Source organism: Emydura macquarii, unplaced genomic scaffold (assembly GCF_026122565.2).
Source record: "Emydura macquarii macquarii isolate MOO-44397 ecotype Brisbane River unplaced genomic scaffold, CSIRO-AGI_Emac_v2 contig_1483, whole genome shotgun sequence".
NCBI lineage: Eukaryota > Metazoa > Chordata > Testudines > Chelidae > Emydura > Emydura macquarii.
In genome coordinates, this window is record NW_027131620.1 from 5822823 (window position 1) to 5850490 (window position 27668).

Below are 27668 nucleotides of genomic sequence, written 5' to 3' on the forward strand. Positions count from 1 at the left end.
CTGCTAGAACAGAAGTACAGCAGTCGACGGGAGTTACGCAAGCTACTCTGCATAACTCTCGTCGACTGCCGCTGAATTTCTAGGTAAGTGTAGACTAGGCCTAAGAGTTCCTTGAGCAACTGTGAACCTGAGAATAAGCGGGTCAATTGCATGCTGCTGCTATTTGGGAAATTTATTAGATGTTCCCCCTGCAGCTGCTTGTGATATTTTTTTTTTCTCTCTCTCCCTGCTAAAATCAGTCTGTTGAGAAGAGAAATCTTTGCCATCAACCTTGACTGGTTGAGATTCATTTATTGCTGTATATTCCTGTGCCTTGTCAGAGTTAATGAGTATGTCTTTGATACAAGATCTTCTGATTAGCAAAACAGTTTATAAGGAGGATCTGACGAGATTCTCTTTCAACTGGTTGTCGAATGCACAAAAGGTCTACTGTGTTTGAAGTTTAGTGATCAACGGTTGTAGGTAGACTAGAGGATTTGGAGGATGTTCTGCGACTGGCATGAGGAGAGAAAGATTGTCTTGCCATGTTGCTGCCATCTTAGAATTTCTTAAGGCCAGCTGGACTTGAGCCTGAGTGCTACCAACATTAAAGTCGGTTTGCAGCAGTTGTATGTTAGTTTGTATGCTGTTGGTTGGACAGCATAGAGGCCAGTAAATGTATTGTGTGCCTCCATAATGTTCAGTCCTGAGCCGAATCCGGCACACTACTGGCTAAAATGTCTGTGAGGGACAGGTGTCTGACACCTTCCAGCCACTGAAGCATTATATATCCTCAGCTTCATCTCTCTACTTATCCAGGGATGTGGTTTATGAAAGTTGTTCTTAAAGAGATGCCCCATTACTGACGACGGTTTTGCAGTGAGGGCTTTAAGTTCTTTCTCAATGCTGCCCATGTTATCGACAACAGAGCAATGGTAGCTGATATATCACTAACAGTCTTGACTGGATGATCACCCACTAAGTTGCAAGAACCCACAGTGTGTTCAAAATTGCTGACTGGAAGAATTTTGATTTTACCTCAAATTGGGGTAACAGTTGTAGGATTCAGAAGAATGATTAACTCTATTCCTGCAGGTAGGCACCCTGATGTTTTCGAAGGCTATTGACAGCCTAGACCAGAAAAGCAAAATGTGGTTTATGCTTGGAACTTAAAATTGTATGCTCTCACAACTTTCCTTTAGAGACAGTGTGGAGGGTTCCATTATTTTTATTGTTAAAGATTCTGTTTTTCATCACTGTAAACTGATTCAGAAGGGTAGCAGAGTGATATATACTGTCTTGTAGAGAGTCTTGCATCAGTTCTCCATCTGGTTACATTTGTGTTTAGACCCTTCCAGAATTCAAACCAAAGATTTATATGTACCTTCCACTTGAAGCAGAAAGTTGTTTTTCCCACTTTCTGTCCAGAATTGCTAAGCAGAGTAAAATTCAATCATTGGACATATTTAGGGCACCACAGGTTTACATAAGGGATCTGCATGGATTAAAGTACCATTTAGAAAGTAGTATCTGAGCCATTTAAGGCAAACAGCAATTTTTAAGGTGTTAAAGATCTGTAAGGCATGTACAACTTCATCAGACATTATACATTAATGTACAGGTGCTTGCAGAAGTGTTTTTAGGCAGAAGGGTTTTGCAGTTGGCTGTGAGGTATTATGCTTCCCTAACTCAGGTGCTTGAAGTGTTTTGGGAGAAGTGCAAGGGTCTGGACTGGTATAGAAGATCAAAAAGAAAAAAATGATTTTTTTTTTCTTACTTACTGATTTTCTTTCTTTCTTTGAGATCTCTGTGCCAGTCCAGACACCTTTTGGTGTAGATTTTCTGTACTCAGTTTCCAGTGCAATGTACATGTTCATACTAGTTATTTTTTACTGTTTGTCAGCAGAATTTATGTGGTTCCTTGATACTGCTTTCAAAGTATTCAACTGAAGCATAAGGGAACAACTAGACCTTATCTATAGAAATGTTCTAATGACATGGTAACCCTGAGAGTAAAACTAGGACATATTGTGATATAATAAGAGAATCCAGAAATATGTATAGACTTATTTGTGATATCCTGTGTTTTATATGCAGGTTTGTAATTAGATAATACCTGAGCTATATAAAGTTTTTTTTGTTTGGTTTTTGTTTTTTGGGTATGGTTACATTTGCATTTTGAAAAAGCAAAATAAGGATTGTAGGAGCACTTATTTATGTGGTGATATACCATGCTTAGTTGTTTAAAAGTGACTTTGTTCAGTGCATCAGTATGAAATTGAGAGAGGATGAAAACCTTGTTAAGGCTGATTGCAGCACTTAAACTTGCAGTGTGTTTAGTTAGGAGCAGTTATCATTGGAATAGCTCTGGAAAGGGATCCTCCTGCATGTTGCTGAAGGATGATTCTGTATTAGTCTCTTTTATGCTGAGGTGTAATTGAGGGTCAGAAGTGGAACTGAACAAGAGCTGCAGACTTCATGGTTAAATGAATCCAGTGATTGTAAGAGCCCAATAACACATGGGGCTGTAGCTTGCACTTCCAGACCATACACTGGAGTAGTAGCTGTGGAGGTGCTACACGGAAGCCCTATGTCTTTGCCCTGATATGAGAAGGGATTTTGTCCCAGTCCCTTCCATTCTTCACCCACATATAGCCAGTAATTTAGGATTTGTTTTGAAGTTATTTTCAAACCTGAGAGATTTTTTGCCTACGTTTATTAAAGCTGTGACTTATATTTCAAACACATTTTAATTACATTTGGTCTTTGAACTTTTTGACACTGTCACTTTTGTCATTGGTATCATGGGAGCTCTTTGCATTGAGCAGGTCAAAAGAGCTTTTGAAAAAGCTTTTGTACAGTTGTCTATCAATGAAATTATGTCCTTTTTTTGTATGTGTCTAATCAAAGAACCTCTAAAAGTGATGTGACAATAAGGAGGAATAATGATGATGATAGTAGTTTTCTAATATAGAAAGTGCTATTATTATTGTAAGTGTCCAGTGGGAATGGTGATTCATTGGTTAGAGTAATGTATTGTTAAAAAAACAAACAAACAAAAGCAACTATAAAATGGTTTAGTTTGATATCACAAAAAATACTTGTTTAAGTTGCTGGTTTTTAACAAGTATTCATTAAATAGGGCAGGATGCAAGGTTTATTGGCATCTATGAAAATGTTCTTTTACTCAGCTAAACTGCTCAAAACCCTAGACAAAGCTCACGACTGGCCCAGTTTTTATTACCCATGATAATTGAGCTTGCTTTTTAGCAGATTTAACTAACACAGTGGTTAAAAACTGGTCCAAAGCAGGTGTCTTGTTTACACTTGGTATGTCTACACTGCATAAAAAACCCCCCAAAAACACTCTCTTGCATTAATGAGTCTCAGAGCCTGGGTGTACAGACTCAGCCTCGTGCTACAGTGCTAAAAAAAGCCATGTAGAAGTTCTGGCTTGGGCTATGAAGCCCGGGGATGGGGATGGGTTTCAGAGCCAGAGCTCCAGCCCCAGCTGGAACATCCGCACGGCTATTTTTCATGCTGTAGCATGAGCCCTGTGAGTCTGACTCTGTAGACCTGGTCTCTGAGACTAGCTGCTGTAGGAATTTTTTTGCAGTACAGATGTATACTTTAAGGCTCCTGTAGGGTCAGCTAACCAGATGGTAGAACAGGTGGCAGGTTATTTTGTAAGACTGTCCATTATAGATGTAGCGTAGGTGACTTTGGTTTCCCCTGACAGCTACGTTTTACTTGTACAGTGTAATGGTAAATCTCAAAAAGTGAGATTTACATGTACAATAGAGAGCTTTCTCTGTAACTGGTCTATGACTGTGCACCTCTTTTCTGGAAGAGATTTGATTGACTATAATCTTCAGTGTCTTCAAAATATAAAACTCACTTCTTCAACCTAGGTTTCCCTCAAATCAAATGTTTAAAAAGACCCCAAAACCAAATACCTAACCATACAAACAAAGAATAAAACAAACAATTCCCCCTCTCCCTAAAAAACACAAAACAAAACAAAACAAAAACAAATCCCAACCCTACAGAATGAGAAAAGAGAAAAAGACATTTACTTGTGTTCACTTTAAAATTTATGTTGTTCATATATCATAATGATTGGTACAACCTATAAATATACATAGATGGTGAGGCACCTATAAGTACCTTCTTTTGAATAAAGATTTTGTTGATGCTAGCAATATTATTTTTTAAAAGGGCCACTTGTCTGATAGGTTTAAAATTATGGATATGGTTTGGTGGTTCATTCTTGCATGTTGTGTTACTCCTTTGCTTCTCAGCTTCTTGTGTGCATGCAGATTTATTAAAAAATACAAAAATCCTGTTCTTAGAGCAATTTTAAAGAGCAGGATACATTTCCGTTTCAATGTCTTGTTGCCCTCATGAGCAAAAGCAGCTGCAGCAGAATAGATGAGGAGAGAACAGGGATACTATACTATATTTCTCTTCATAATCATGAAGAAACCAAGCATTTTTGCAATGTGACTGTTCAGTAGAAGAGTTGGAATTTTATCTATGTTGAAACCATCATCTTGGGGGAAACTGCATTTCCAGAATTGGGAAGGCACATAATAAACACATTTTTTTCAAGTATACAAGATTTTAGATCTGTCAATCCTGAGAATGTCCCGTAAAATTCTAGTCATATTGGTGGTTTCTCTCTATAGTGGGGTTGGTAAAATAATGCCTATTTAATAACAGAAATGTGTTTTTGTTATATACATTTGTTTGACTCAGCATTTTAAAATGAAAACTGCCATGTTAAATTAAAACAGCACTCCCTGTTTAAAATGTGGTTTGCAATCTTGCCACTGGGTGGAGTAAAACTATAACAAATTGCAAAATGTGATCCATTCAAGCATCAGAATGTACCCTAACATGAGAAAATACTGACTGTTGTCTTAAGTATGAATGGGCAATATCAGATCTGTGCCTCAAGATTAAATATATTGAAGATGCTTTTCTATACATGGTCTTTGGACTCTGGTTGATGGCACAAAAATATTAAACTGGATTTATTTGCACTATCAGCAGAGGACATTATAGAGTCAATAGTAGGTTACAAGCTGAAAGATTCAAATCAGATATGTTGGGGCACATATATTTTGTTTTTAGTTTTCATTCAGTAGCATATGTTATATAATAAAATAGCTTACTATTATTAGAATTGAATGAGTAGTGATTAGCTGACTTTCCCTCTTCCTTCAGGTATATCTCTTAGAATTGCGTGATGTGTGATGAATTGGAGATTCTGAACAGGGAGATTGAGAGGTTATTACGGAGCAACCTCGTGGAAGAAGGCACTTTAAATTCAGACTGTCTTCAGCCATCTACCACTGACTCCTTGGATATAGCCACTGATTCAGACAATGAAGCAAAGTACAAATTAGTGCAGGTATCCAATACCTTTATAAACAGTAATAGGGTTCTCAAAATTAGGTTATACCACTTTAGACTTTTTATTTGTTTTGTTTTTGGAAGATTTAACAATGTACATGGGTAGTATTTAGAAAGCAGGGGACGTTGACCTGAATTTGTCCACATGCAGCATTAGTTTATCTAGTGCTATCAATGGTTTAGATTGTAGAAAAATTGTTTGGATTGCTTTATTATTTCATGTATCAGCTGAGAAGAATGGCAAATTTCTATTTTCATTTGGAAAATGTAATAGCACTGGGGAAAATCTGGAGATGATCATTTCCTGAGTAGTAGTAGTAAGTTAAAAATAGCAAATATGCTTTAAGATTCTGGGGTTTGTGAATTTGGACTGTTCGATTTGAACAAATAAATTGTGGGGAGAATGCATTGGAACATATAGGATTGTATAGCTTAATTTGTCCTTAAATTTGCCTATCTCCATCTCTGAGACATTACCACAGTTCATCCTTATCATGCTGAAATTTTTATTCGTGTTTTAATCACTTTTTACCTTTATTGTTGCAATTCCTCTTGCACAAACTCTTGTAATTCCTCCTAAATACCTAAATTCAAAACCTTGAGATACAGAACTATAGCCAGCATTGTTGTTCTAAGAAGTGAAATCATGTTACCAATGGCTTATCTTCAAGTTCAATTCAAAACTAACGTTCTTCATTGGTTCTGTCCTGGCTCCATATCTTTCTGTTCTCTTGTCCTCATGCCTGCTCACTGTAGTCCAATTGGGATGGACTTTTCTGTACTTTCCTCTGGACAACACATTTAATCTTGTCCATGTAGTAAAGTAAGTTCCTGATCCTGAAAAACTTTCAAGAATAACTCTTGAAAAAGATTTTGTTAGCACTGTTAGCCACTGTGGTGGAGGCAGATCTCTTAACAAATGGTGGTTGTCAGCCCTTCTTTGGCCTACTCTAGTTTTCATGAAGCATTTCAAAAAAGTTTTGCCCCATTCACACAGGCTAGCGCCTGCTGAGAAAATCATGTTTCTTGAAATGTATTCAAGGACAGATTTTGGAAACTGTTCAGGTTTGGATATCTTTAGAGAGTGAACATGGCCATAGGGATAATTTCTCACTTCCAGAGCTTCATCTGGAACTCTTTCTCTTCTCTACTTTTAACACACTAATTTCTAGTTTTTAAATCTTTGAAGATATGGTCTTGTCTACACTTGCACATTTTGCTGCTTGAATTATGCCAGCATAGTTAAACTGACAAACCTCCCTCAGTATGGAGACAGTTATATGACTATCACTTAATCTGGTTTGGCAAAGTGAAGTAAACTATACTGGTAAAAGAGTATAATTGCATTTACACTAAGGTTTTTACATGCATAACTATGACAGTGAAAAAATCACACTTCTTGCCAATATAGTTATACCGGTAAAACTTTTTAATTGTAGACCAGGACTATTTTTTGTTGTAAATTTGCATTTGGCTTGCTTTAAAACACTTTATAGTGTAAAATATTTGATTTAAAGGATGACATAAAAATACACTATATTTTAGCAGTTAGAGTATATGGACTTGACTGATTAAACTCTGTCTTGAAAACACAATACAAGACCCTGAGAAAGTAAAAGAATAGAGAATGTATCCTTCTGCTAACTGGTAACTCATAATTAGATATCTGTATCTGACAATAGGGAAAATTTGTAGGATTTGAAGTTGGTGGTGTTGTTTAGATTTATCTAGGTTTGTTAGCTTCAATTAGTGATCATTTAAAATTTGGCTTAAGTTTTTAAAAACAGGATGTTTTTTTCTATATTTTCAGTGCTTAGTATTGTTAGAAAAATCTAAATATAGATTGTATCTTTTTATTTCACTCTTGTTGAGCTATTAAATACTATTATTAGAGTTAACTTGTTTTGTTAAATTCCTGTTTAATAAACTGTTATGCTGTGAAAATCTTAATGGCTTCTAAACAAATTTATCATAATACATGCTACAGTCCTTATGAAGCTGAAAGATCAGTCTTAAAATGAAGCTTTGATAGTATTATTTTTTCCTTTTTACAATAACACTCATTCCTGTTTCAGTCTATTCTTGAAGAAAAACTGATGAAGAAACAAAATATGAAGGTTGCTTTCAAGTGTTACAGATGCACTTTTCCTTTTATTTTATTCTCTTACCAAAACTATCTCAATTTACAGACTTATTTTTTAATAGTGAGAACTTTGTAACAATTTAAAGCAATACCTACAATTGACCAGTCCATATGGTCTGATCTGTTGGAACTACATAATACAGAGTAGTAAAGCAAATGAATAAACTATATAAACTTTTAATTTTTTTTCCTTTTAGGAACATACATCAACTGGAGGATTGATATCTGAGTCTTTGGATTGTCAACAAGATGAACCATGCACTTCTGAATTATCAAATTCAGCATGTGCTTTAGGGATTATGCTGAATGACTCTGATCGACTGCTGCCCTCTTCTCGCTCTCCCTTTCATTTAGATCTACAGGGAGAAACCATCCCAACCTCTAATGCTATGTCAGGTAAAGCATATAGAGGACATTGAAGAACCTTCCTATTTCTTTAAGTTTTATCTGGAATTTAAATCTCAGAATTTGGATTTCCTCTGCTGTACTCTTAACGTTTCTTCATCTTCCAAGGTAAACAAAGATGAAAATTTTGTTTGATCTGTTGCATCATAACTGCTTTAATTGCAATTTGTTCCATATAGTAATATTATTTTTACGTTTTCTAATATTTTTAAAGTATAATCGTGTTGCTAAATAAGATGCTTAAAATTAAAAAAATAAATATGTAATGTTATTTTAAAAAGTGATCTTCTAAAGAGTTTAAAATTCCATCAAGTTTAGAAATAAACTGTGAATGCTCCAATAGCTAGGCTGGAAGGGTGAGTCAGCATTTTTATTGCCTTATTATTAGCTTAAAATCCATTTTTTTTTTAAAATTTTACTGTGACATTCTTATTGGCCAATTCCCACTTACAGTGATGCTCAAGCATACATTAGCTAGTTGGTTATATCAACAGTAGAATCCCACTGAAGTTGTCTTATAGAGAATCTTGTAAGTGCTGTGTTTTTAAACACTGTTGTGTGGATTTGAAAAGTTCCCTATTTTAACTTTTACTTCCTAAATGATAGCATATTTTTAAAAAAGAGAGAGAACTTCGCAGACTACTGGTTTTTAGTTTAAGTAGACAAAAACATAGTGCCATTTGCTTACGGCTAACTCTAGAGGGGTTCATGCCTCATATGTTACAAATGTAGTGTATTCTGGTACACTACTTGAAACAGGAGCCATCTATCTCATCAGGATGGCACATTGCTAGATGTAAAAATAGTGAGATTTAAAACAATAGTATGCTAAAAGCTCCTCACATATTGGCTATTGGAATTGTGAGAGCATATCTAAGGCTGTTGGAGATTCGTTCAGTTCTTTCAACAATCACCATAAAATGAAAATAGGATAAATTGTATGATTCAGTTTTGTTATAGTTCATTAAATTCTTGTGAAAGAAATGCAAAGTTGAATCATATGGAGCTGTTGCTCTTAGTCTAGAGACATGTATGGAACAGATTTTAACAATGGTTTTAAAATTTAATTGTGGCTCAGATGTGTCGTTAATGAAAAAATTCATTAGTCAAACAGGATAAAATTCCATAACCTTTCCAAGGAAAGTATATGAAAATAGTGTTTCATTTTACCAATTTGTTCAAGAAAATCCTTATTTATCCTGTGATGACTGTACAACAACAATACATGTCCTAGTGGCCACAAAACTTATTTATTATTCTCTCTTAGTAGTGCATTCACACTGCATGCAACTTGTTTGAAATGCAGCAGCACATATGGTTACGTTTTTTTGTGATCGAGATCATCTTATGCCCATATTGTGTTCTTTATTTTGGATCCTGATAAAGTTGCCTCATGTCTGCATGTTATTTCTATCACTTGCTCCCTGCTGTTCTCTCAGACAGGAATTCTCATAAAGGCCTGGAGAGGGATTCTAAGAAGCAGTGTCGCTCACATTAACACTAGCTTTTCTCTACAGTTCAGCTTGTGACATTTTCAGGTTCTCTGCCAGATCTCTGCTCTGCAACCTTTTAGCTTGGTGCAACATACAGCTTGGAACCCTTGACACAGAGACTACATCAAGAAGCAGCCTTATTCGAGTCCCTTTCAGTGTATTGAGTTTTTTCAAATAATTTGTTGATAAGTCTTTGAGAAATTCTTCTGACCAGAACAAGATTATACTTAACCAGTTCTGTTAGTGAGACTCCTCTAGAGGGAATGTATAATATCTTTTGCTGAATTACTAACTACCAGCATTGCTAAAACAGTCCCTTCATTTCTTCACCCATTCAACTCCATTGCGGGAATGAAAATACTTTGCAATTACTGCTCAGAGAAGGCATCAGAGAAGTAACTAATCCAGTCCATTAGACACTTTCTTCTCCTGTACTCTTAAAATTGTTGAGACTGACCTTTAAGATTTTCAGGAATACATTTCTCTAAACTTCTTTTCATTGCCTCCCCCATTGAGATCCCAAGAAGTGATAGGCAGTTCTGAACAGCCTGGTGATATTTATTTTCCATTGGGCCATTGTCTTTTCCAGAAGAAAGATTATTTGGCTTCTGATAGAGATTCCTCATGAAGAAAAAGAAAATAGGATAATTCTGCTCCATCCTGGACTTGTCTAGGCTGACTCTGGGTTCATGAAAGCTCACTTTGGGCGGAATCCTGGTATTCCTGATACAAGACGTTTTCTATTAAGACCACTTATATTTCATCTGATTTGGATCCAGAAGAAGAATCCAAGGATCAGTAACAATAGTGAGAATTACTTATGGACCCAAGGTATTGAAGGCAAATGTCCTAACATCTGATAGTGTCCTCAAATTATGCTGGGGAAGGGAGGAAGAGAGGACGAACTGTCTGTTTGAAGAATCCCTAGATAAAGGAGTCTTAGAAACCAAGTACAAGGACAAGAAAACGTTGCTATTGGCCAAATGCCAGAAGAGAGATAGATCTTCAGAGAGTAACTATCCTCCCCAGGTTCATTCTCATACAGATTCTGCAGATGAGACAGTGACTGAATCAGATGGCAATTGAACGAATCATGTCAAGTGAAAGATCTAGAAGCGTCTTGGGTTGACAACCTTCCACTAACCACTGTAATGTTTGACTTGTCCTCTCCTTCCATCTGAGGAGAGGGGACTCTTGAGCAGACATCTCTGCTTCTCAGCCAAGAGGGATGACACATTTTTGGATCAAAGAGTGATGGAAATACTCACTCAGGCTTCCAGAGTTTAGTAAAGCACAGCCAGAAGATGGCAGCTATCAAACTAACACCAAAGCTATAGAGACATTTAAAGATGTACTCATCTTCCTAGTCCCAATATAAGGGGTTTTAAAATGATCCTGTATTGAATAATTTGAAGAAATCATTACAAGTATCAAAATTAAAAATAAAAACACTGAAGTCCACTTTAACAGCTATTTTTAGATCAGTTTCCTAACCTTTGTCAGTCTCAAGAAGGTTTGCCTCCATATCCTGATCAGACCATATTCTTGCGTGGCCAGAAGCATTTCCAATAGAGGGGCCCTATGCTTTGACCTTAATGACTCTGTAACAGTATGCACAGAAATATACTACTTGTGTGAATGGAAATTCTTAGGCCTGGACTTCATGCAGGTTTTATACCAGTATAACTATTTGGATAGAGGTGTAGTTGGTTGGTTTATTTGACCTGTCTGTATAAGCCCTAGTGCGGATGCAGTTTTACTGGTATAGCTTATTCCCATAACAGAAGGGGAATAAGCTATATCTATACTGGTATAAGGCACCTCTATACTGATATAACTGCATCCGAACTACAGGGGTTGCACTGTTTTAACTATATTAGTGTAATGTGTGTGTCTATGCAAGCCCCTTAAAAAAATTTGCAACCTGATAGGAATATCCTTGAGACACATGGCAGAACAGGACACTAGTTTTATGGTTCATTTCTTCCAAGTAAGGGGATTCATGGTGAATTAAGAAAAAACATCTGCTTAATCCAACTGAAACCATTCAGAACCTTGAAGTCACTCTCAATACCAAGCTTCAAAGGATGTTTCTTCCCAAGGAGAGAGAACAAAATAAAGGAAGTTATCTGTGTCTGTGAACAGCTTCTAGCTTTCAAAATATTATCAAGTTTGCTAGGTAAGCTGATTTGTTAGATCTCCTGAACTGGCAAAATTTCTCATACATCCACTTCAAAGATTCCTGCTACCCTATTTGAAAATAGAAGACCCCTAAGGAAGTGTTCATCTATTATGGTGATTTGTAACTGGACACCCAAATTATGAATTGGGTAGAACTGTGATTATTATGGATGGAAAGGACACTTTTTGCTGGGGGAGAACACCTTTCACATCACTTTGTACTGGGGAGATGGTCCCAGAACGAAATGATGAGAGAGATCAACTGGCTAGAGCTCTGAGACATTTGGCTAGCTTTCCTTGTACAACACAAATTAGGATATGCTGGAGTTTCATTTATAATGACAGACAACATTATATAAACAGAGGACCCAGGTCATCATGTCTGCACAAGAAGAAAGGTGCCTCCTGTTCCGGGGCAATAATAATATAGAATTAATTTGGGCCCTGCATATCAAGGCCAATCTAAATACTGCATCTGATTAGTTAAGTAGGCAAGAAGCAGATCCAGCAGAATGGAGTCTCCACTACTTTGTTTTTCAGTTGATAAAAAACATTAAAGCCAGGATGGGATCTCTCAAACAAAATGCCAAGACAACAAGATTCTACTCCTAATACCATGTGACTCTCAATCCCCCTGGATTTATTTCTCAAATTTGTCTGTTAGGCCTCTTCTGTGCTTCCCTACTTGCTGCCGTGAGCAAAATTTTCTAGAAGAAAATATCAGTGATACCAAGCCCCATTCTGGTCCTGAGACAATGGTTTTTCTACCTCTTGAGATTGTCGTCCTTCCCTTTTCTGTGACATGCCAAAAAGAACTACAGAGTCAAGGGTCAGTAACTTACCCAGGAAACTCTGTCTGTCAGAATGCGTTTCTATTAGCCATAGTAATTTAAATTGGCTTTCAAATAACTAGAGATAGCTGGTGACAATTCCCCAGAGGGTTACTCTCTGCTGGTAGAAAGATATAAGATAATGTAGGGAATGTGTTGGGGCATGTAATGAGCAAGGCCAGGTGCATGGTGGAACTGAACTATGCCTGGTCTTGAAACTAAGTAGCCCTTCTCTTGCCCTAATTTCTGTTGAGAGTGGACATCTGAAGGTCAGGGAGCCATAACTAGGTCGCAGCAGCCACCTCTCTCTTCTGTGTCAAAGTGGAGAATCAGGTCATCAGTGTTTTTTGTCTCCTGTCTTGTTTTTTAATATGTTCCATATATGTTGGTGCAGCTTGTAGGCTTCAGTAGCAGTTCATCCTGATTTAAGAGTTCCAGAGACAGTAATAGTTTGCTTCAGCAATAGTTGATTTTGGAAAATAGTGTTTTTATTTAAAATGTTTATTTTGTGTATATGAACTCCATGAGGTACTGATAAACTTACAGATAACAACCAGGGACTCTAGAAGTAAACTAACATCATTCATTTCTTCACCCCAAATCTGGATAGTCTTCTGGGAGATTAATTAGTTTCTCTTTTCAACTGACATGGTTCCTACTTTTATATTTTATTTTAATAGGGTCTTATAAAATATTAGTAACTGCTTCTGAACTAGGGTAGCTGGAAGCATCTTGACAATCCACTTGCATTTTCACAACTCTGGATGCTTATATGAGTCATGTTTTGGTATGAAAAATAAGGAAATAAGTCTATAATTCAGTATTTTGGTTCCACCATTCACATATTTTTATACACGATGATTATAAGACAAGATTGTTGGAAAAATAATTGGGATTTGATTGTAACTGGGGTAATAACTGCATTCAGTGTCTTGTCTTGTAAGGCTTACATGTCGTGTAAATTCTGCAGTTTTAACAACACTGAGATTAACCGTATCTCAGCTTTTATTGTTCAAATTTGTTTAGCAAAAAAATAAGCAAAAATTCTGACCCGAGTTAGTAATGCATGTGTGTGCTATATCCAAAAACGTGTAGTACAATTTATCTTTGAGTAAATTTGAGATCTTTTTTATTTTTGTTGTTCATTTGGGGTCAGAAATTTAGATTAGCTACATGTTTGCATACTCATATGTAAGCATATTGTGACAAAAGATTTTTCTACATGCATCTATTAACAGCAAGAGATTTCAACAGGCTCTCCCGGTTCAAGCAATTAAATTCTGAGTCTTATGTTTATTTTTAGAGTTGCGCTTTGGGAATGGTGGTGTCCCTATTATGGAGCAAGTTGTAAGTTCACGGTCTGTGGCATTTGAATCTGAATCCAGTCTTGGCAACATGGAAAACAGTTCTCCTGGTAAGTCTTTTCTTTCCTTAAATTGAGCAGAAATCTTGTTTACATGTCCAGTCTACATATTTCTTAACCAAAAGATAATTTGAGCAAATAGTTTAAAAAAATCTCTGAGGAGGAGTGCAATATGTTAATGTGTGGATTCTCTTTTAAGAATATAAAGAACATTTTTATTTAGGATATCAATGTGACATTTTCGACATGAAGCAAAGAGAAAGACATGGTCACTGCCCTAAGGGATTTATAATGCGTAGTAGACACACATACTACACATAAGTACATCCAAATTGTAATTCACTGGTTGATTGGATGGAGATTTGGTCATCATAACAAGTAAAGTGGTGTTTTTGTTTTTTTGTTTTTCAATTTTTTTGACTTGCATATTAGTTACTTGCAAAACTGCCTTTCTCCTCATGTAACACTGCAGCAATTGAGATTGGCTGACAGGCTTGAAACTAACAACCCACTGGCTCAGACAGATGATGGTTAGCAAGTGGGCTATCTCATTGAGGAGCCTTGACTTCAGCTTTATCATCTTTTGGTCTACCAGAGGCTGGATTTGGGGGTCTTCAGAGCAAGCAACCAGATGATTCTGTTTTCTTAGGCTTGCCTAGATTCAGTGCAAGTGGCAGTTGATTGGGTTAGAGCAAATTAGTTGTAGAAGTGATGCAATAGGATGCAGTTTTGTTTTTGGAGGGGGACCATTTATATGTTTGGTTTTTTTTTGTTAAACTATGGAGTTTTGCTCATTTTTTGTAGAGTCCCCAGAACGTTAGTCAGGCTCTTTGAAAAAGAAAAAAAGTTAATGTTCTTTGGCGGATAGCCACTAAAAGGAGTGATGCTATGTGAAAATGGGTGAGATGAAGTATTATCTGATCACTAGTTCATCATTTATCTTTAGGTTAACAGTGTTGTAAGTCTCTGTACTGTGATTGATTTCAAACACACAAAAAGTTAGGTTGGAGCTGCTATCACTTTCGTGACTGGGTTTTTATCAGGTTTTGCCAGGATTTGGCTCTAGATTTTCTGCTGCCCTAAGAAAACCAGTGCATTACTGTTGTTGTTTTTATTATGGTAGCACCTAGAACCTCTAACCAAGTCTGTTATGCTAGGCACTGTACAAATGCATAATAAGGGGGAGTTCCTGCTATGAAGAACTCATAAGAAGGGATGATACTGCCAACAGATGATTCAAACTATTTTACCTCTTCTAATTCATTTAGAAGTGTAATTTAAAAGTCTCAAACACCTGATACATTTGTCTCATATTTTATTGTTGAAAATAAAAAAACACTGATTCAAATTAAAACAAAAACTTCTGTTTTAAAAGGGAGTTTTTTTTAAATGATAGAAATTAAGAGGAAATGGGCATTTGATTATGGAACAGCCATATTCTAATTCTTTCTTTAATCCATTCACAATTTTCCTAATTAATTGAAGTATTATTTTAGTCTTCTTCTGGAGTGGCTTTAAGGCATAGTGATGCAGCATCCTGCTGGCATGTGGGAGACTTTTTGTGAAATCCTGACCCCATTGAAATCAATGGTAGCTTTTCCCTTGACTTCAGTGGCGCCGGGGCTTCACCCATTGGTTTTTAAGGGATTTAGGTTATAGAATCATAGAAATGTAGGGCTGGTTTATTGAACAAGAAATGTTCTGCAGTGTTAACATTGCTAGACTACCATGGATTAATAATAAATCACTTCTTCCAGAAATGTATACACATCCTTTAGCAAAGGCAACTGTATGGGTATGGGATAGAACTAGAAATAAGATAAGTTCTTTTCCCTTGCCTATGACGCCCATTGCAAATATCCACATTTTTATCAAAGCGCCAACCAAAGAATGTGGAAGAGCCCTGCAACACACAGTTGGCCAGCTATTCAGTAAAACAAACTTTTCTGAGTTTTTTAGAGATCAAAGCTAAGTTTAATTGGCCCATCTTCCTTGGTACTAGTACTTTCAAGTCAGACATTGTTTCTGACTTTTCTAGAAAACCTGTTTTATACAAAAAGCTAACTTTAATAGACATGATGGCATCTGGTCAGTTAGGAAACAAGAATAACTAATTTATATCAATCTTTGCAGACAACCTTCCTAAGAGGGGGGAAAGTCTGTATATGACATCCTGGGAAAAATCCCTGGGTAGAAAAATTAACTCAGAGTAATGGGGTTTGAGCTGGAAAAGAGGTCCAGCAACCTCAATGCGTAGCACAATAAAAGAAAATTTCTTTAGGATATTGTTTTAATAATACCTGGCACCAGTCAGGTTAGGAAAAAAATTATATATATCTTGAATGGGGAAAAATGTTGGAAACTTTGAGGTAAAAAATTGTTTTTATGCACATATCATAGAGGTGTAGGACTGGAAGGGACCTCAGTAGGTCATCTAGTCTAGTCCCCTGCACTCAAGGCAGGACTAAGTAATAACTAGACCATTCCTGACCAGTATTTGCAAACCTGTTCTTAAAAACCAACAATGATGGAGATTCCACAACCTCCCTAGGCATATATGGTGGTCATATCCAGTCACTAGAGAATATTGGGATGCAGTCTGTAACTAAATACCACAGATGGTTGGATACTTATTACCAAATGATCTTTGGTAATCCTCTTAGGGGGGGTTCCAGGCAGAAATGATCTCACAAGAACTGAAGAATTAATTCTCATCTGCTATTAGCTGCTCGAACATTGGTAGCCTCTCATTGGAAAAAGAAAAATAGCCCAATCATAGAGGAATAGTTTAAAAAAATAGGGGAGGTTGTGGTTATGGAAAAGTTAGCACCCCAGTTATATGCCCAGGAAAATAGAGAAGACAGATAAATATTTGCTTACCTTTTATTCATTATTCAGACAGAGTACGTTGACCTTCAAAAAAATCCAGCACATCTGTCCAGTTCTTTTGAATGTTAACATTTGATAGACATGCTTGATCTGTTGTGTGTGTGTATATAGTGATTTCATTCAATTTAATAAAATCACTAGAAACAACAAATTATAGGTGTTGTAACGATGCTCACTCTGTAATATGGTAACACCCTATTAAATAGAAAGGTCGGATGGCTATATTCTAGTATAATGTCTCTTTAAACAAAAGTGAGCTTTTATAATGATTGTTTTATTTCTGACATTTACATGGCGCTGATTTGGAAACTTGTTAAAACATCCTGAAAAAATGGGGGGGAGAGAGAGAAATGTAGGCTGGAAGGGACCTTGAGAGGTCAAGTCCAGCCCTCCTGCACTGAGGCAGGGCCAAGTATTCCTAGACCATCCCTGATGGGGGTTTCTTTAATCTGTTCTTAAAACCCTCCAATGACGTGAATTCCACAACCTCATTTGGAAATCTATTCTAATGCTTAATTATTCATATAGTTAGAAAGTTTTCCCCAATATCTAATGTAAAACTCTCTTGCTACAGATTAGTTTGTCCTTGACAAATCCATGCTGACTATTTCTTACAACCTTATTATCTTCTAGGTACTTATAAGTTGATTGTTTAATAATTTGTTCCAGTATATTTCCAGGTATTGAAGTTAGGCTGACTGGTCTATAATTCCCCAGATCTTCTTTGTTCCCCTTTTTAAAGATAAGTACTGTGTTTATCCTTTTTCAGTCCTCTCGAAACTCACCCATCCTCCATGAGTTCTTAAAGATAATTGCTAGTATTCCAAGATTGCTTCAGCTACTCCTTAAATATTCTAGGATGAATTTCATCAGGCCCTGCTGACTTGAATACATCTAACTTATCTAAATATTCTTTAACCTGTTCTTTCTCTGTTTTGGCTTGCATTTTACCAGGCCAGCAAGAGCTGGGAATGTTATAAGCATCTAGGAAAGAAGAAGATGCACTGCATGAGCAATTCCTAGCTGCTGGATTATGTTGATTTAGTGTTAGATGAGACTGTAAACTACCTCTGCTGTGAGATGGAACATTTGAGTGTCCTTGTGATATGAAAGAGTTGCTTAATTTTCATCATGATCAAAAAATGAAGTGGATAATTGCACATTGCTTAATTATATTGGCTATGACTTTAGTGATCCCTGTCTGTAGGAACTTTGAAAAACAGTGTATTCTTCATTTTGTGTTCAGATCTATTATATAGTTATCCAGCATATCACATTTAATATACATATATATCTACTGTCACAAAGATAGCGTAATGACATTTTGAAAGATTTGTTTAAAAAAAAAAAAAAAAAGTCAGCCGTGATCCTAAATGAGGAAATACCAGTTTCATAATTTTACTTCTGTTTTTAGCATCAGTTTTGGATGATAAAGGTGAGCAAAGCAATGAGGAGGAACAAAAAACTATCAAGCCCACAAGTAAGGAGTTCAGGAAAACATGGGGATTTCGAAGGACTACAATTGCCAAACGAGAAGGTGCAGGAGATGTTGATGTGGACATGAGTGAACAACAACCACAGCAGCAACAAAGCCTGTCCCTCCGGCGTAGTGGACGGCAACCCAAACGTACTGAAAGAGTGGAAGAATTTCTTACAACAGTAAGACGTAGAGGTAGGAAAAATGTTCCTACTACTCTTGAAGATTCAAGTGAACCAGCATCCTGTCCTGTTACAGATGTTGAGACTGCCTCTGAAGGCAGTGTGGAGAGCACTCCCGATATAAAAACTGTCACCCGGAAGTGTGACTCTAAAGACAATAAGGATCAGCCAGTCTTGAAAGGCAGAGGTGCAAAAGATGATGATGATGATGATGATGATACCTCTGATAGTGATAGCGATGGGTTGACACTGAAAGAACTACAAAATCGTCTAAGGAAGAAACGCATTGAACAAAAACCTGCAGAATTGACATTGAAAGAGATACAGAACCGCCTTAGAAAAAAACACACAGAACAAAATCCTACAGAAATAGTTGATGTCCAAGCAGGAAATCAAGTTAAGACTGAGCTACCTGTCAAACAAGAACCTGAATCTACAGATAGCACTGAGACTGAAAGTCAAGTAGCTGTGTCTGAGGAACATACTGAAGATCCTCAGATTAAAAAGGAAATAAAACCTGTCCTGGGGACAAAGGAGATCAAAAGTGAAGAATCTGAAGAGTTCGCAAAAAGCAAATCTGAGTCTGAGATTTATGACGCAAATACACTGTACTGTATCTGTCACCAGCCTCATAACAACAGGTGGGCTATATACATATGCAAACTATTGTCTAAAAATACTGTCCAAGTAATACAGAATCCTTGATTAGAAAATAAGCCTACTACCAAAGGTTTAATTATGGTGTATATAATTTTTTTTTCTATTGCAATTTCATAGGATGTAAATAATAGGGTAAGCTAATAAATATTAAATTTGAATACAGTTGGTAAAATTCATTTTGTATGGATCAACTGCCTTCATGACAATTTTTTCAGATATTCTGCATTAAATTACGACTTTTTTTTAATTTTGTTTTTGAATTTTTCAATATTTTATTTTTTAACCACTTTTTCTTTATTTTCAGGTTTATGATTTGTTGTGATAGATGTGAGGAATGGTTTCATGGTGACTGTGTGGGGATTTCTGAGGCTCGTGGGCGGCTATTGGAAAGGAACGGGGAGGACTATATCTGTCCAAATTGCACCATTCTGCAGGGGCAAGATGAGACAGTTTCAGAAACAGATCAGCAAGAAACTAAGTCAAGGCAAGTAAACGTGGATGGCACTGAGCTCACGAGTATAGGAACAGTCGAACAAAAGTCCATTGAAGATCAAGGAATCAAGGGTAGGATTGAAAAAGCTGCGAATCCAAGTGGGAAGAAAAAACTCAAGATATTTCAACCTGTAAGTATTTTGATTGTCTCTTATTCTATTGAATGTGTTGAGGCATTAGCTTATCTATGAGCTGCAACATATTTTTATATAAAACAAAACTGCTAAATAATTTTTCTTTTAGATATTTGCTGTTTGTCTGTTTCTAATTTATAAGTAAAGATTTTGATCCTGAATGCATATTACAATCATTAGGATATATTTTTTAATTTTTGAAGGACAGCAATTTGCAAACCATACATATCAGGATAAGGAAAATACCCCAATTATGGGTATTACATAACCCCAGTTATGCATCTGTTACTCTTCTATTATTTGGGTAATCAAGGCACTGAACTGAATTCCTGTTCTGTCTTAAAGACCCTGAAAATTCTTAAATTGGCATGTCTTTATTTTAAAATTGCCTTTTTCTAAAACTATCAATTTTTATTTTTCACTCTAGGTGTCCAGTTAGTATTGACAAACTTGTGTGACTGTACACATTCAAGCTATCAAGCTGTCCTGTGTACTTCCAGCCTGTTTTTGAGGTTGTGATTTGACCTTGTTATTCCTTGAAGCTCTTCATACACAGAAAAGGGGATTGATAGATTAAAGTCTATGTTCAGAGCTATTTTTAAAAAACAATTTTTTTTGAAAGTCCTTTCAAATTCTTCCAGTTTCTACATACAATTATTACAGGAACTTATTGTTTATATTTGCTACTCTGTGTGCCATTCTAAATGTAGGCAAAAAGCCTTTTAACTTGAATTTAAACTAGTTTAAAACCTTTTAATGCTATAGTAATTGACCTTTCTGCTGTTGGTGCTATTTTAGTATTTGCAAGCACAGGCATCCTCCTTGAGTATCATCTCTACGTTATATCTTTCGCAAGTTTTTGAAATACACATCTTACATACTCGCTGACAGCACACTGCAATAGTTTATTTTATGGGTTTGTGTGCATTTTAATGGTTGGACAGGAATACCATTTCCTATAAATGTTGGCTGGCATCAGAATTGTTGTATTGAAGCCTGCCATTGGAACAAAGCTTGTAGAATTTGGAGTGAAATTTTTTTAATCATGCAAGTTTTTCTATGCATGTAGTACATCTTTGGCAAAATGTTTGTAAATTTAAAAAACAAACAAACATAAAAAAAACTTTTTCAGATATATAAAACAGTTTTAAAATTACAGTTATCCTTAATATATGTATGCAGATTTAACAAAAAATACTGTAAAAATTTTAATATATCATTTCCCATATGCTGATGCTAATTTTGTGTTGGGGATAAAAATTGGGAAACTGAGTGACAGATCCATCCAATTTATGCTTAATCAGTTTTTGCTTTTATACAATTTTGGACAGAATTATTGTCATTTACAGTGTCTGGACATACATGTATTCTAGGTAAATAACAGACAAGATGGAATTGGTAGCTGGGACTTTTCTGAGCTCCTGGTCTATTCCTTCAGTCCTGTCCTTAATTTTGTTTTCCAGTTCGGGCCCATGCTCACTTGGGTCTTTTATACATTTCTACATTACAGATTACTTAATCTTTATCCAGTTTGTTTTTAATACATCAGCCCTTTGGATTTTAAGTAACCCATATCTTATGCATGTACAAGCTTCAGTTATCCAACTTTTGCAGTTTTTTTCCCCTGCTGGTTTTGCAGTTTCAGTGAAATAGTGTTTGTGTCACCCTGTCTTGTCTTTCCAGAAAACTAGCTTCTTGTTATTACAGGTTTGTGTATTTTCACCCCAAAACTTCAGGTGTGACATGTTACCTTTGTTTGGTCAGCAATAACATCATTTTAAGCAGATTAGCAAGTCTGTGTAAAAGAAGAATTGGCAAAACCACAGTTAGGGCAGCATGGTGTTGGCCTAAGTGTTACTTTATTTGTACTCATTCACTATTCATAATTACCAATAATAAAAAATATAGCTATATCACAACTCTTAAACTTACCATTAACACTGAAATATATAAAGAAGAATTGTTATAAATCAGTATGTGTGTTATCCTGTGCTATCTTTTTAATCTATTGGAAAAGTCAGAGAGAATTATGGAAAATATGATGATTCTTTAGTGTCTTTTAGTTCTTTAATGTCAATATTTATTATCTTATTTAAACTTGGGTTTTTTATTCAAAATCCAGTTTTGTTTGTGAACCATGACACAAAATTCAGTAGAAATTTTCCTGTGAATACATTTTGAGGGGTTTCTCAATTTTAGGATCATGATATTTAATTGCTTTTAATGGTACCCCCAACATTTTGTAAAATTTACAAATAGTTTCACTGATAATTTTAGTGTAAATAATGGGTGAAATCTTGACTCTATTAAAGTAAATGGGAGTTTTGCCATTGACTTTAGTGGGGCCAGGATTACACCCACCCACTCTGTAACTTTTATTAAATTCTGGTTCTACACTTTCCCAAACTTTCTTTAAGGTCAGTCTCTAGTCTAAAGGATGACTATGCAAAAGTGGCATCTTGTTACTCAGCAGACCTTTCTGTTGTGTGCATTCAGTGTCAGATCTGTTTAATTTTTGTGACAAAATAAAACTTTGGCAATAGGTTGCACAGGTTTCATGATTTGAAAACAGTGAGGTGCACTAAAAGCCTAATATGACATGCAGAATTTTTAGTTCTGGTGATGATGCATGAAGATGAACATCTTCTACTTGACTTGAGCGAAGGTAGAGTTTGTAAACATTCAGGGGAAAAAGATCTTTAATTGTACACTGAGCACAGTTGATACAGAAATAATTGTAGGAAATAAACATGGAATCCCTCAATCACTTAAAATCACTCTTCAGACTAGAATCGTTCTTTAATGTTGAATTTTCAGAAATGTTGAAAAGATGTCAATAAGACTGTCATTATCGCTAAAGAAGAATAACATTGTTTAGTATTTTTCATGTACTGTATTTCAAACTGTGTTCTACAGATTGTTCATTTCATATAATTCAAATTCTTGTAATAATCGTCACAGCTAATTAACACTTTAGTAAAATGCCCTGGCATTCAGGAAAGGTTAGTGCTTATCCCCTTGAAGAAATCAAGGGATCATTGAAGAAATGGGATTTTTACCACTGACTTCAGTGGTGCAGGATTGGAGTTTAATAGGTATTTGTGACACACTACAACTGGACTTGTTAGATATTTAAAATGTGAGATGTCTTCTAGGAAGTACTTATGTATTCTTGTAATAATTTTCTCCCTCTGTATGTGGAGATAATCAGATGTGAAACTGGGTGTGTTGTAGAGAATTATCCTGAAGAATGATATTTATTGCTACAAAATATGATATTTGGGTTTTAGACACTGCTAGTGTCACAGTAAATCTTAATTGGCCTGTGTAGCAACGCTATCATGTGGATTGAAAAATGGCCAAAAACCCGTAAACAAATATTAAATATAAATTACAATATATTGAGTTGGGGAGAGCTGGCTAGTGGAGTATTGCAAAATTGGGTATTAGGCCAGTTCTAATTAAATATCTTCACTAATGATCAGGAAGAGGGAGCAACCAGTGAGGACTGAGGATATAATAGGAAAGGTCCTGGGAGATTAGGAACTAGGGCAGAAGTCATGACGAAATGACTAAATTGGAGAACCTACAATTTAATGCAAGAGTTTGTAATGTGATAGGGCAGTGAAAAAGGCCAGTGTATGTGCAGAGCTAATAGTCAGTCTCTCTCTCTCTCTCTGTGACTGTGTGTAGAATCCTGCATTGTGTTGTGGTCCCCACATTACTAGAAAATTTTTGACAAACTGGAGAGAGATGAGAAGAAAGCAACAGAAATTAGCAGGGGATATATGAGGAAAAATTAATAATGTAGTGTGTCAGCTCAGGGCAACTGCACTGGTATTTCCCCTCTGGACCAGCAAGGGCACCCTTTCAGTCTTCCGGCTCCCTAGCCTTTCTCTCTCTCGAGTGTGGACGTGAGTCCCACTCCCTTCCGACCAGTGTATTTCCAGGCTGCACAGTCTCCTGACTGTACTGTGATATCCCAGCAAAAGACTCTGCCTAAGTAGGCCTGTTTACTTTCTCTTCAGAGACTAATAACAGAGTAATTGATCACAATTACAAAGTAACACACATCACTTCGTATGCAAGCCTGTTATATTCTTAAGGTAAAAGCACTACAGAAAAAAAAAAATTAAAAACCAGAAAAGAACCTACACAGATGATGATGATGATAAGCTTGCCAGAGATCACCTCAACCCTAGCATGGGCTATGGCAGAGCGGTCCTTCAACTCCCCCACCCCGCCAAGGAGTTTCCTTGTCATTTCAAGTTAATCACAGCTTCAGCTCAGAACAAGCACACAGTCTTATGGGACCTCTGTAGGCCCATTCTTTCCAACCGTTACCTGGGGGCCCTCTGTGTACCAAGATCCTGTCCATTTGCTAGGTCAAGATGAAGGCCTTGAGCCTCTTTAAACCCAGTCTGTTCAACAGACAAAGAAAGGATTTTTAGATAGTCACTGGAGAATCCAGTCTGAACTAGTATTAGCAAAACCTGTCTAGGGGATGGCTTCAAAAGGACTGATAACCAGAGGAATTATATTAGCATCTCCCTACCCCTAGAGGAGTTGCATACAATTTCTCAATAACACATACACAATTGCATTTTTAATATAATGGACCCCAAAGGTATTAAACCTAATTTAATAAGGTTTAATGTAATTCAGTAAAGATAATATTAACTCCATAAGGTTTGTCCAGGATATTGCAGGATATTTCCAGTTTGTTGCATCACTTCTCATCTTTAGATAAAAAAGTGCTTTGCAAACATGGATGAGTGATGTTATCTAATTTTACAAATGGGAAAACGGAGGAGTTAAATTCTTTGACTTACACCTCACAGAGATCAAATACTTTTAGGCTTTTAAGGATGTTATCTGATGATTGGTATATGTTAACACTGAAGAGGAAGAGGAATTATTTACGTGTAAAACATTATGGTATAAGTTAAGAATAATGCGATGAAACTAAGAGAGAAAATTTAGATTGAGTATTGGAAATGTCTATCCTGACAGTGACATGTAATAGGCTATGGTGGAGTTTCGCTAGTGAAGTGGGAGTAGTCCTGTCACTTGGGACTTCTAAAATGAGTCTGGATAAAACTACAGAAAAATGTGCTGCAGGAAACAATTCTGCATTGTTAGGGAGACAGCCTGGTTAATGCAATAGGTCTTTTCCATTTCAGATGTCAATAACTCCAGGAGCAGTAAGTGTTAAAACCTGTGATACTTTTCCGCTTAATTAATATAAATGGAATGGACTTCTTATGACTTATTTATATTTTAATGATTTTATAAATGTTTTGATTTTGTGTTGAATTTGCAAGCAGCATGCCAAATCTTCCCCCTACCCCTCTCCCACTTGACGTGGGCCAGCGCTGGCCAGGAGCCTCTCCTGGCCCAAGTAGCGCTGTGCATGGCCGCTCTCCCCTCCTAGCTCCACCCCTTCACCCTCCGCCTCCCTCCCACATAACATGGGCTCAGCGCCATCAAAATTATACAACCCTGATGTGTGCCATTCAAAATCGTCTCGTGCCACATTTGGCATGCATGCCACAGGTTGCTGACCCCTGCCTTAGACCAACAGACCTGGATATGGGATAGTGTCAGTAATTCACTCTGGAATCTGATATTGATTGAAAAATTGTTATGCTTTTAAGACACTGCTAAAATTTTGTTAGATGATATGTCATCCGCACTGGTTATACACAGTTATTTGGTTAAAAAAATTGACCTTGCTGTGCTTTAATCTTTAGGTAATTGAAGCTCCTGGTGCATCAAAATGCATTGGTCCTGGCTGTTCAAATGTGGCTCAGCCTGATTCTGTGTATTGCAGTAACGACTGCATTCTTAAACATGCTGCAGCCACCATGAAATTTCTCAGTGCAGGAAAAGAACCAAAGCCAAAAGAGAAGATCAAATCAAAATCAGAGAGATCCACGATTGTAAAATCTCCACTGCAGGTAAAAGCACGTTCCTGAATTAAAAACCAGCTTTGCAACAGCATTTTTCGTGAAGCACAATGGCTTGTTGCTATACAGTTTTCAGACAGAAATAAACATAGTTTGTAAGATTTAACATCAGAGATTCACTTTTTTTTTTTTATTTTGACATTTTCATGACCTAAAACTACATTAAAGAATGAGAGAATTCAATTAAATCTTGATGATAAAAAAGAAAACAGGAAAAGGTTGTTAAAATACAATATAGCTTGCTTTGTTCAGGTGCTATTAAAAGAATTATCTAGACTTCAGTACAACTTTTCTGAAATAGTTTCTGTAGTATTGAATTTTAAAGCTAATTTATAGGTTGAAATAATTAATATTTTTCTGGATTAAAAGTTTTAGGTGTTTTTTTTTTTTTTATTGGGGGAGACAGGCTATGCAGATAAGGAGGATTTGTGTCATGTGTAATGAAATGAAAGAGAATTTTTTAAAAGCCCTTTTAAGTCCATCTTACTTAGCTCTCTGCTTCTGAAAACCGCTTTATAATGGCAGGTACATCTGGGTGTGCAGATTTACGTATATTTGATGAAAAATACAACTGTGTTCAGTTTGCTGACAGGCTCTGCTCACGCGTAGAGCACTCAGCACTCTCTCCTGCTAAGCTAATGCATTTCTCCTAGCTTTAGAGACTTGTGCCAGAAACCCATTTTGTATTGTAACTGCGTAATTTGAAATGCATTTGTAGTTATACACTATATATGGACACATGTTTTGTCACCTAAATGCATATATCATGATAAACTCTGTCTTTACAATTATTAGTAATTAAGGTTTTACTAATTATACAGGCAGGTACTAAGCCTTTGCCCACCCAAAAGAGACCAACTCCTGAGAAAAGAGAGATTAACATGAAGAAAACTATGGTGACAGCCCCTAAGTCTGAAGCAAACACCCAAGCAGTTGCTAAAGAGCCGGCATCAGAAAACAGCACACCATCCTGGGCAAGCGATCATAATTACAATGCAGTAAAGCCAGAAAAGACTGCTGCCATTTCATCTTCCCTGTTATTCAAATGTATGTATCACATAGGGATATTCCTGAGTAATCATTTACATTTTCTTTGAATACCCATCCATTCTTGGCTCTGTAAGATTAGGAAGTTTGGGTTTTGTTTTTTTAAATATGACACTAAATTTTTTTCCCCACCTTCAACGAATCACACACATGCGTATCAAGGAAATTTTATAAGGTTCATTTATAATTTTGATATCCAAGTCTGTACACAACTGGTTTCTGAATGTACACTTGCTGAGTAAGCTACCAAATGTTTTCCAAAGGCAATAACCATTTCTGTTCTGAAAGGAGGTAAGTATTGATACACACTTCTTAAATTCAAAATATTATAAGTTACACAAGGTGCACCTGTTACCAACAATTCACGGTATTAACTTAAATTTTATTATCATACATCTAGCAGTGCATTGCTAGGGCCAAGACTGGATTTTTCTACCGGGGTTTGTAACAGAGCTTTTGTATTTTTGCAGACAGCTTTTATCGGTCAAATATATTCAAGTTCTCCTTCTGATGTTTTATTTACTTACTTTGAAATAATTTAAGGATTATTTTTTACTTAAGTGGGGGTGGTGCTCTTTATTTCCTTGTTATCTCTGTCTTACTCGTATTTCACACATTATCCACACACGAGGAAACATCTAAAGGGAAGTTAGGCAGAGAATATTGCTTTACATATTATAATTTTGCAGGTTTTGAATAGCATCCTTAACCTCTTGTTAGCTCATATAAAGGTAAGTAAATATTGATTTGTAATGTGAAATAGACTTTGTACTTCAGCACATTTTTGATTGATTCCAGTGAAATAGTGTAATAATGTAGTATTGGAATTTAAGTGAATCATACCATTCACATTTACAAAACACATGATAAATAGGTTTCTAGAGACTGATATTTTCTCAATTTGAAATTTAATTAATGCAAATGTTACTTTTTCTTCCAGTTTTTATTAACCGCCTTTTAGCAAGGTTTAATTTTTATTTTCAGAACTAGATCCAATTATTAAACA

At 36.2% G+C, this 27668-nt stretch overlaps 1 protein-coding gene across 1 annotated transcript in view; it reads left to right on the forward strand.

Moving 5' to 3' along the window:
• DIDO1 (death inducer-obliterator 1) overlaps positions 1–27668 on the forward strand; it is an 87560-nt gene that overhangs the window by 17761 nt on the left and 42131 nt on the right. The window contains 7 exon segments of the mRNA XM_067554109.1: positions 5209–5395; positions 7738–7936; positions 13753–13863; positions 18116–19001; positions 19325–19643; positions 25400–25606; positions 26437–26662. Coding sequence (XP_067410210.1) covers positions 5231–5395; positions 7738–7936; positions 13753–13863; positions 18116–19001; positions 19325–19643; positions 25400–25606; positions 26437–26662 — 2113 coding nt within the window. The 5' untranslated portion in view covers positions 5209–5230.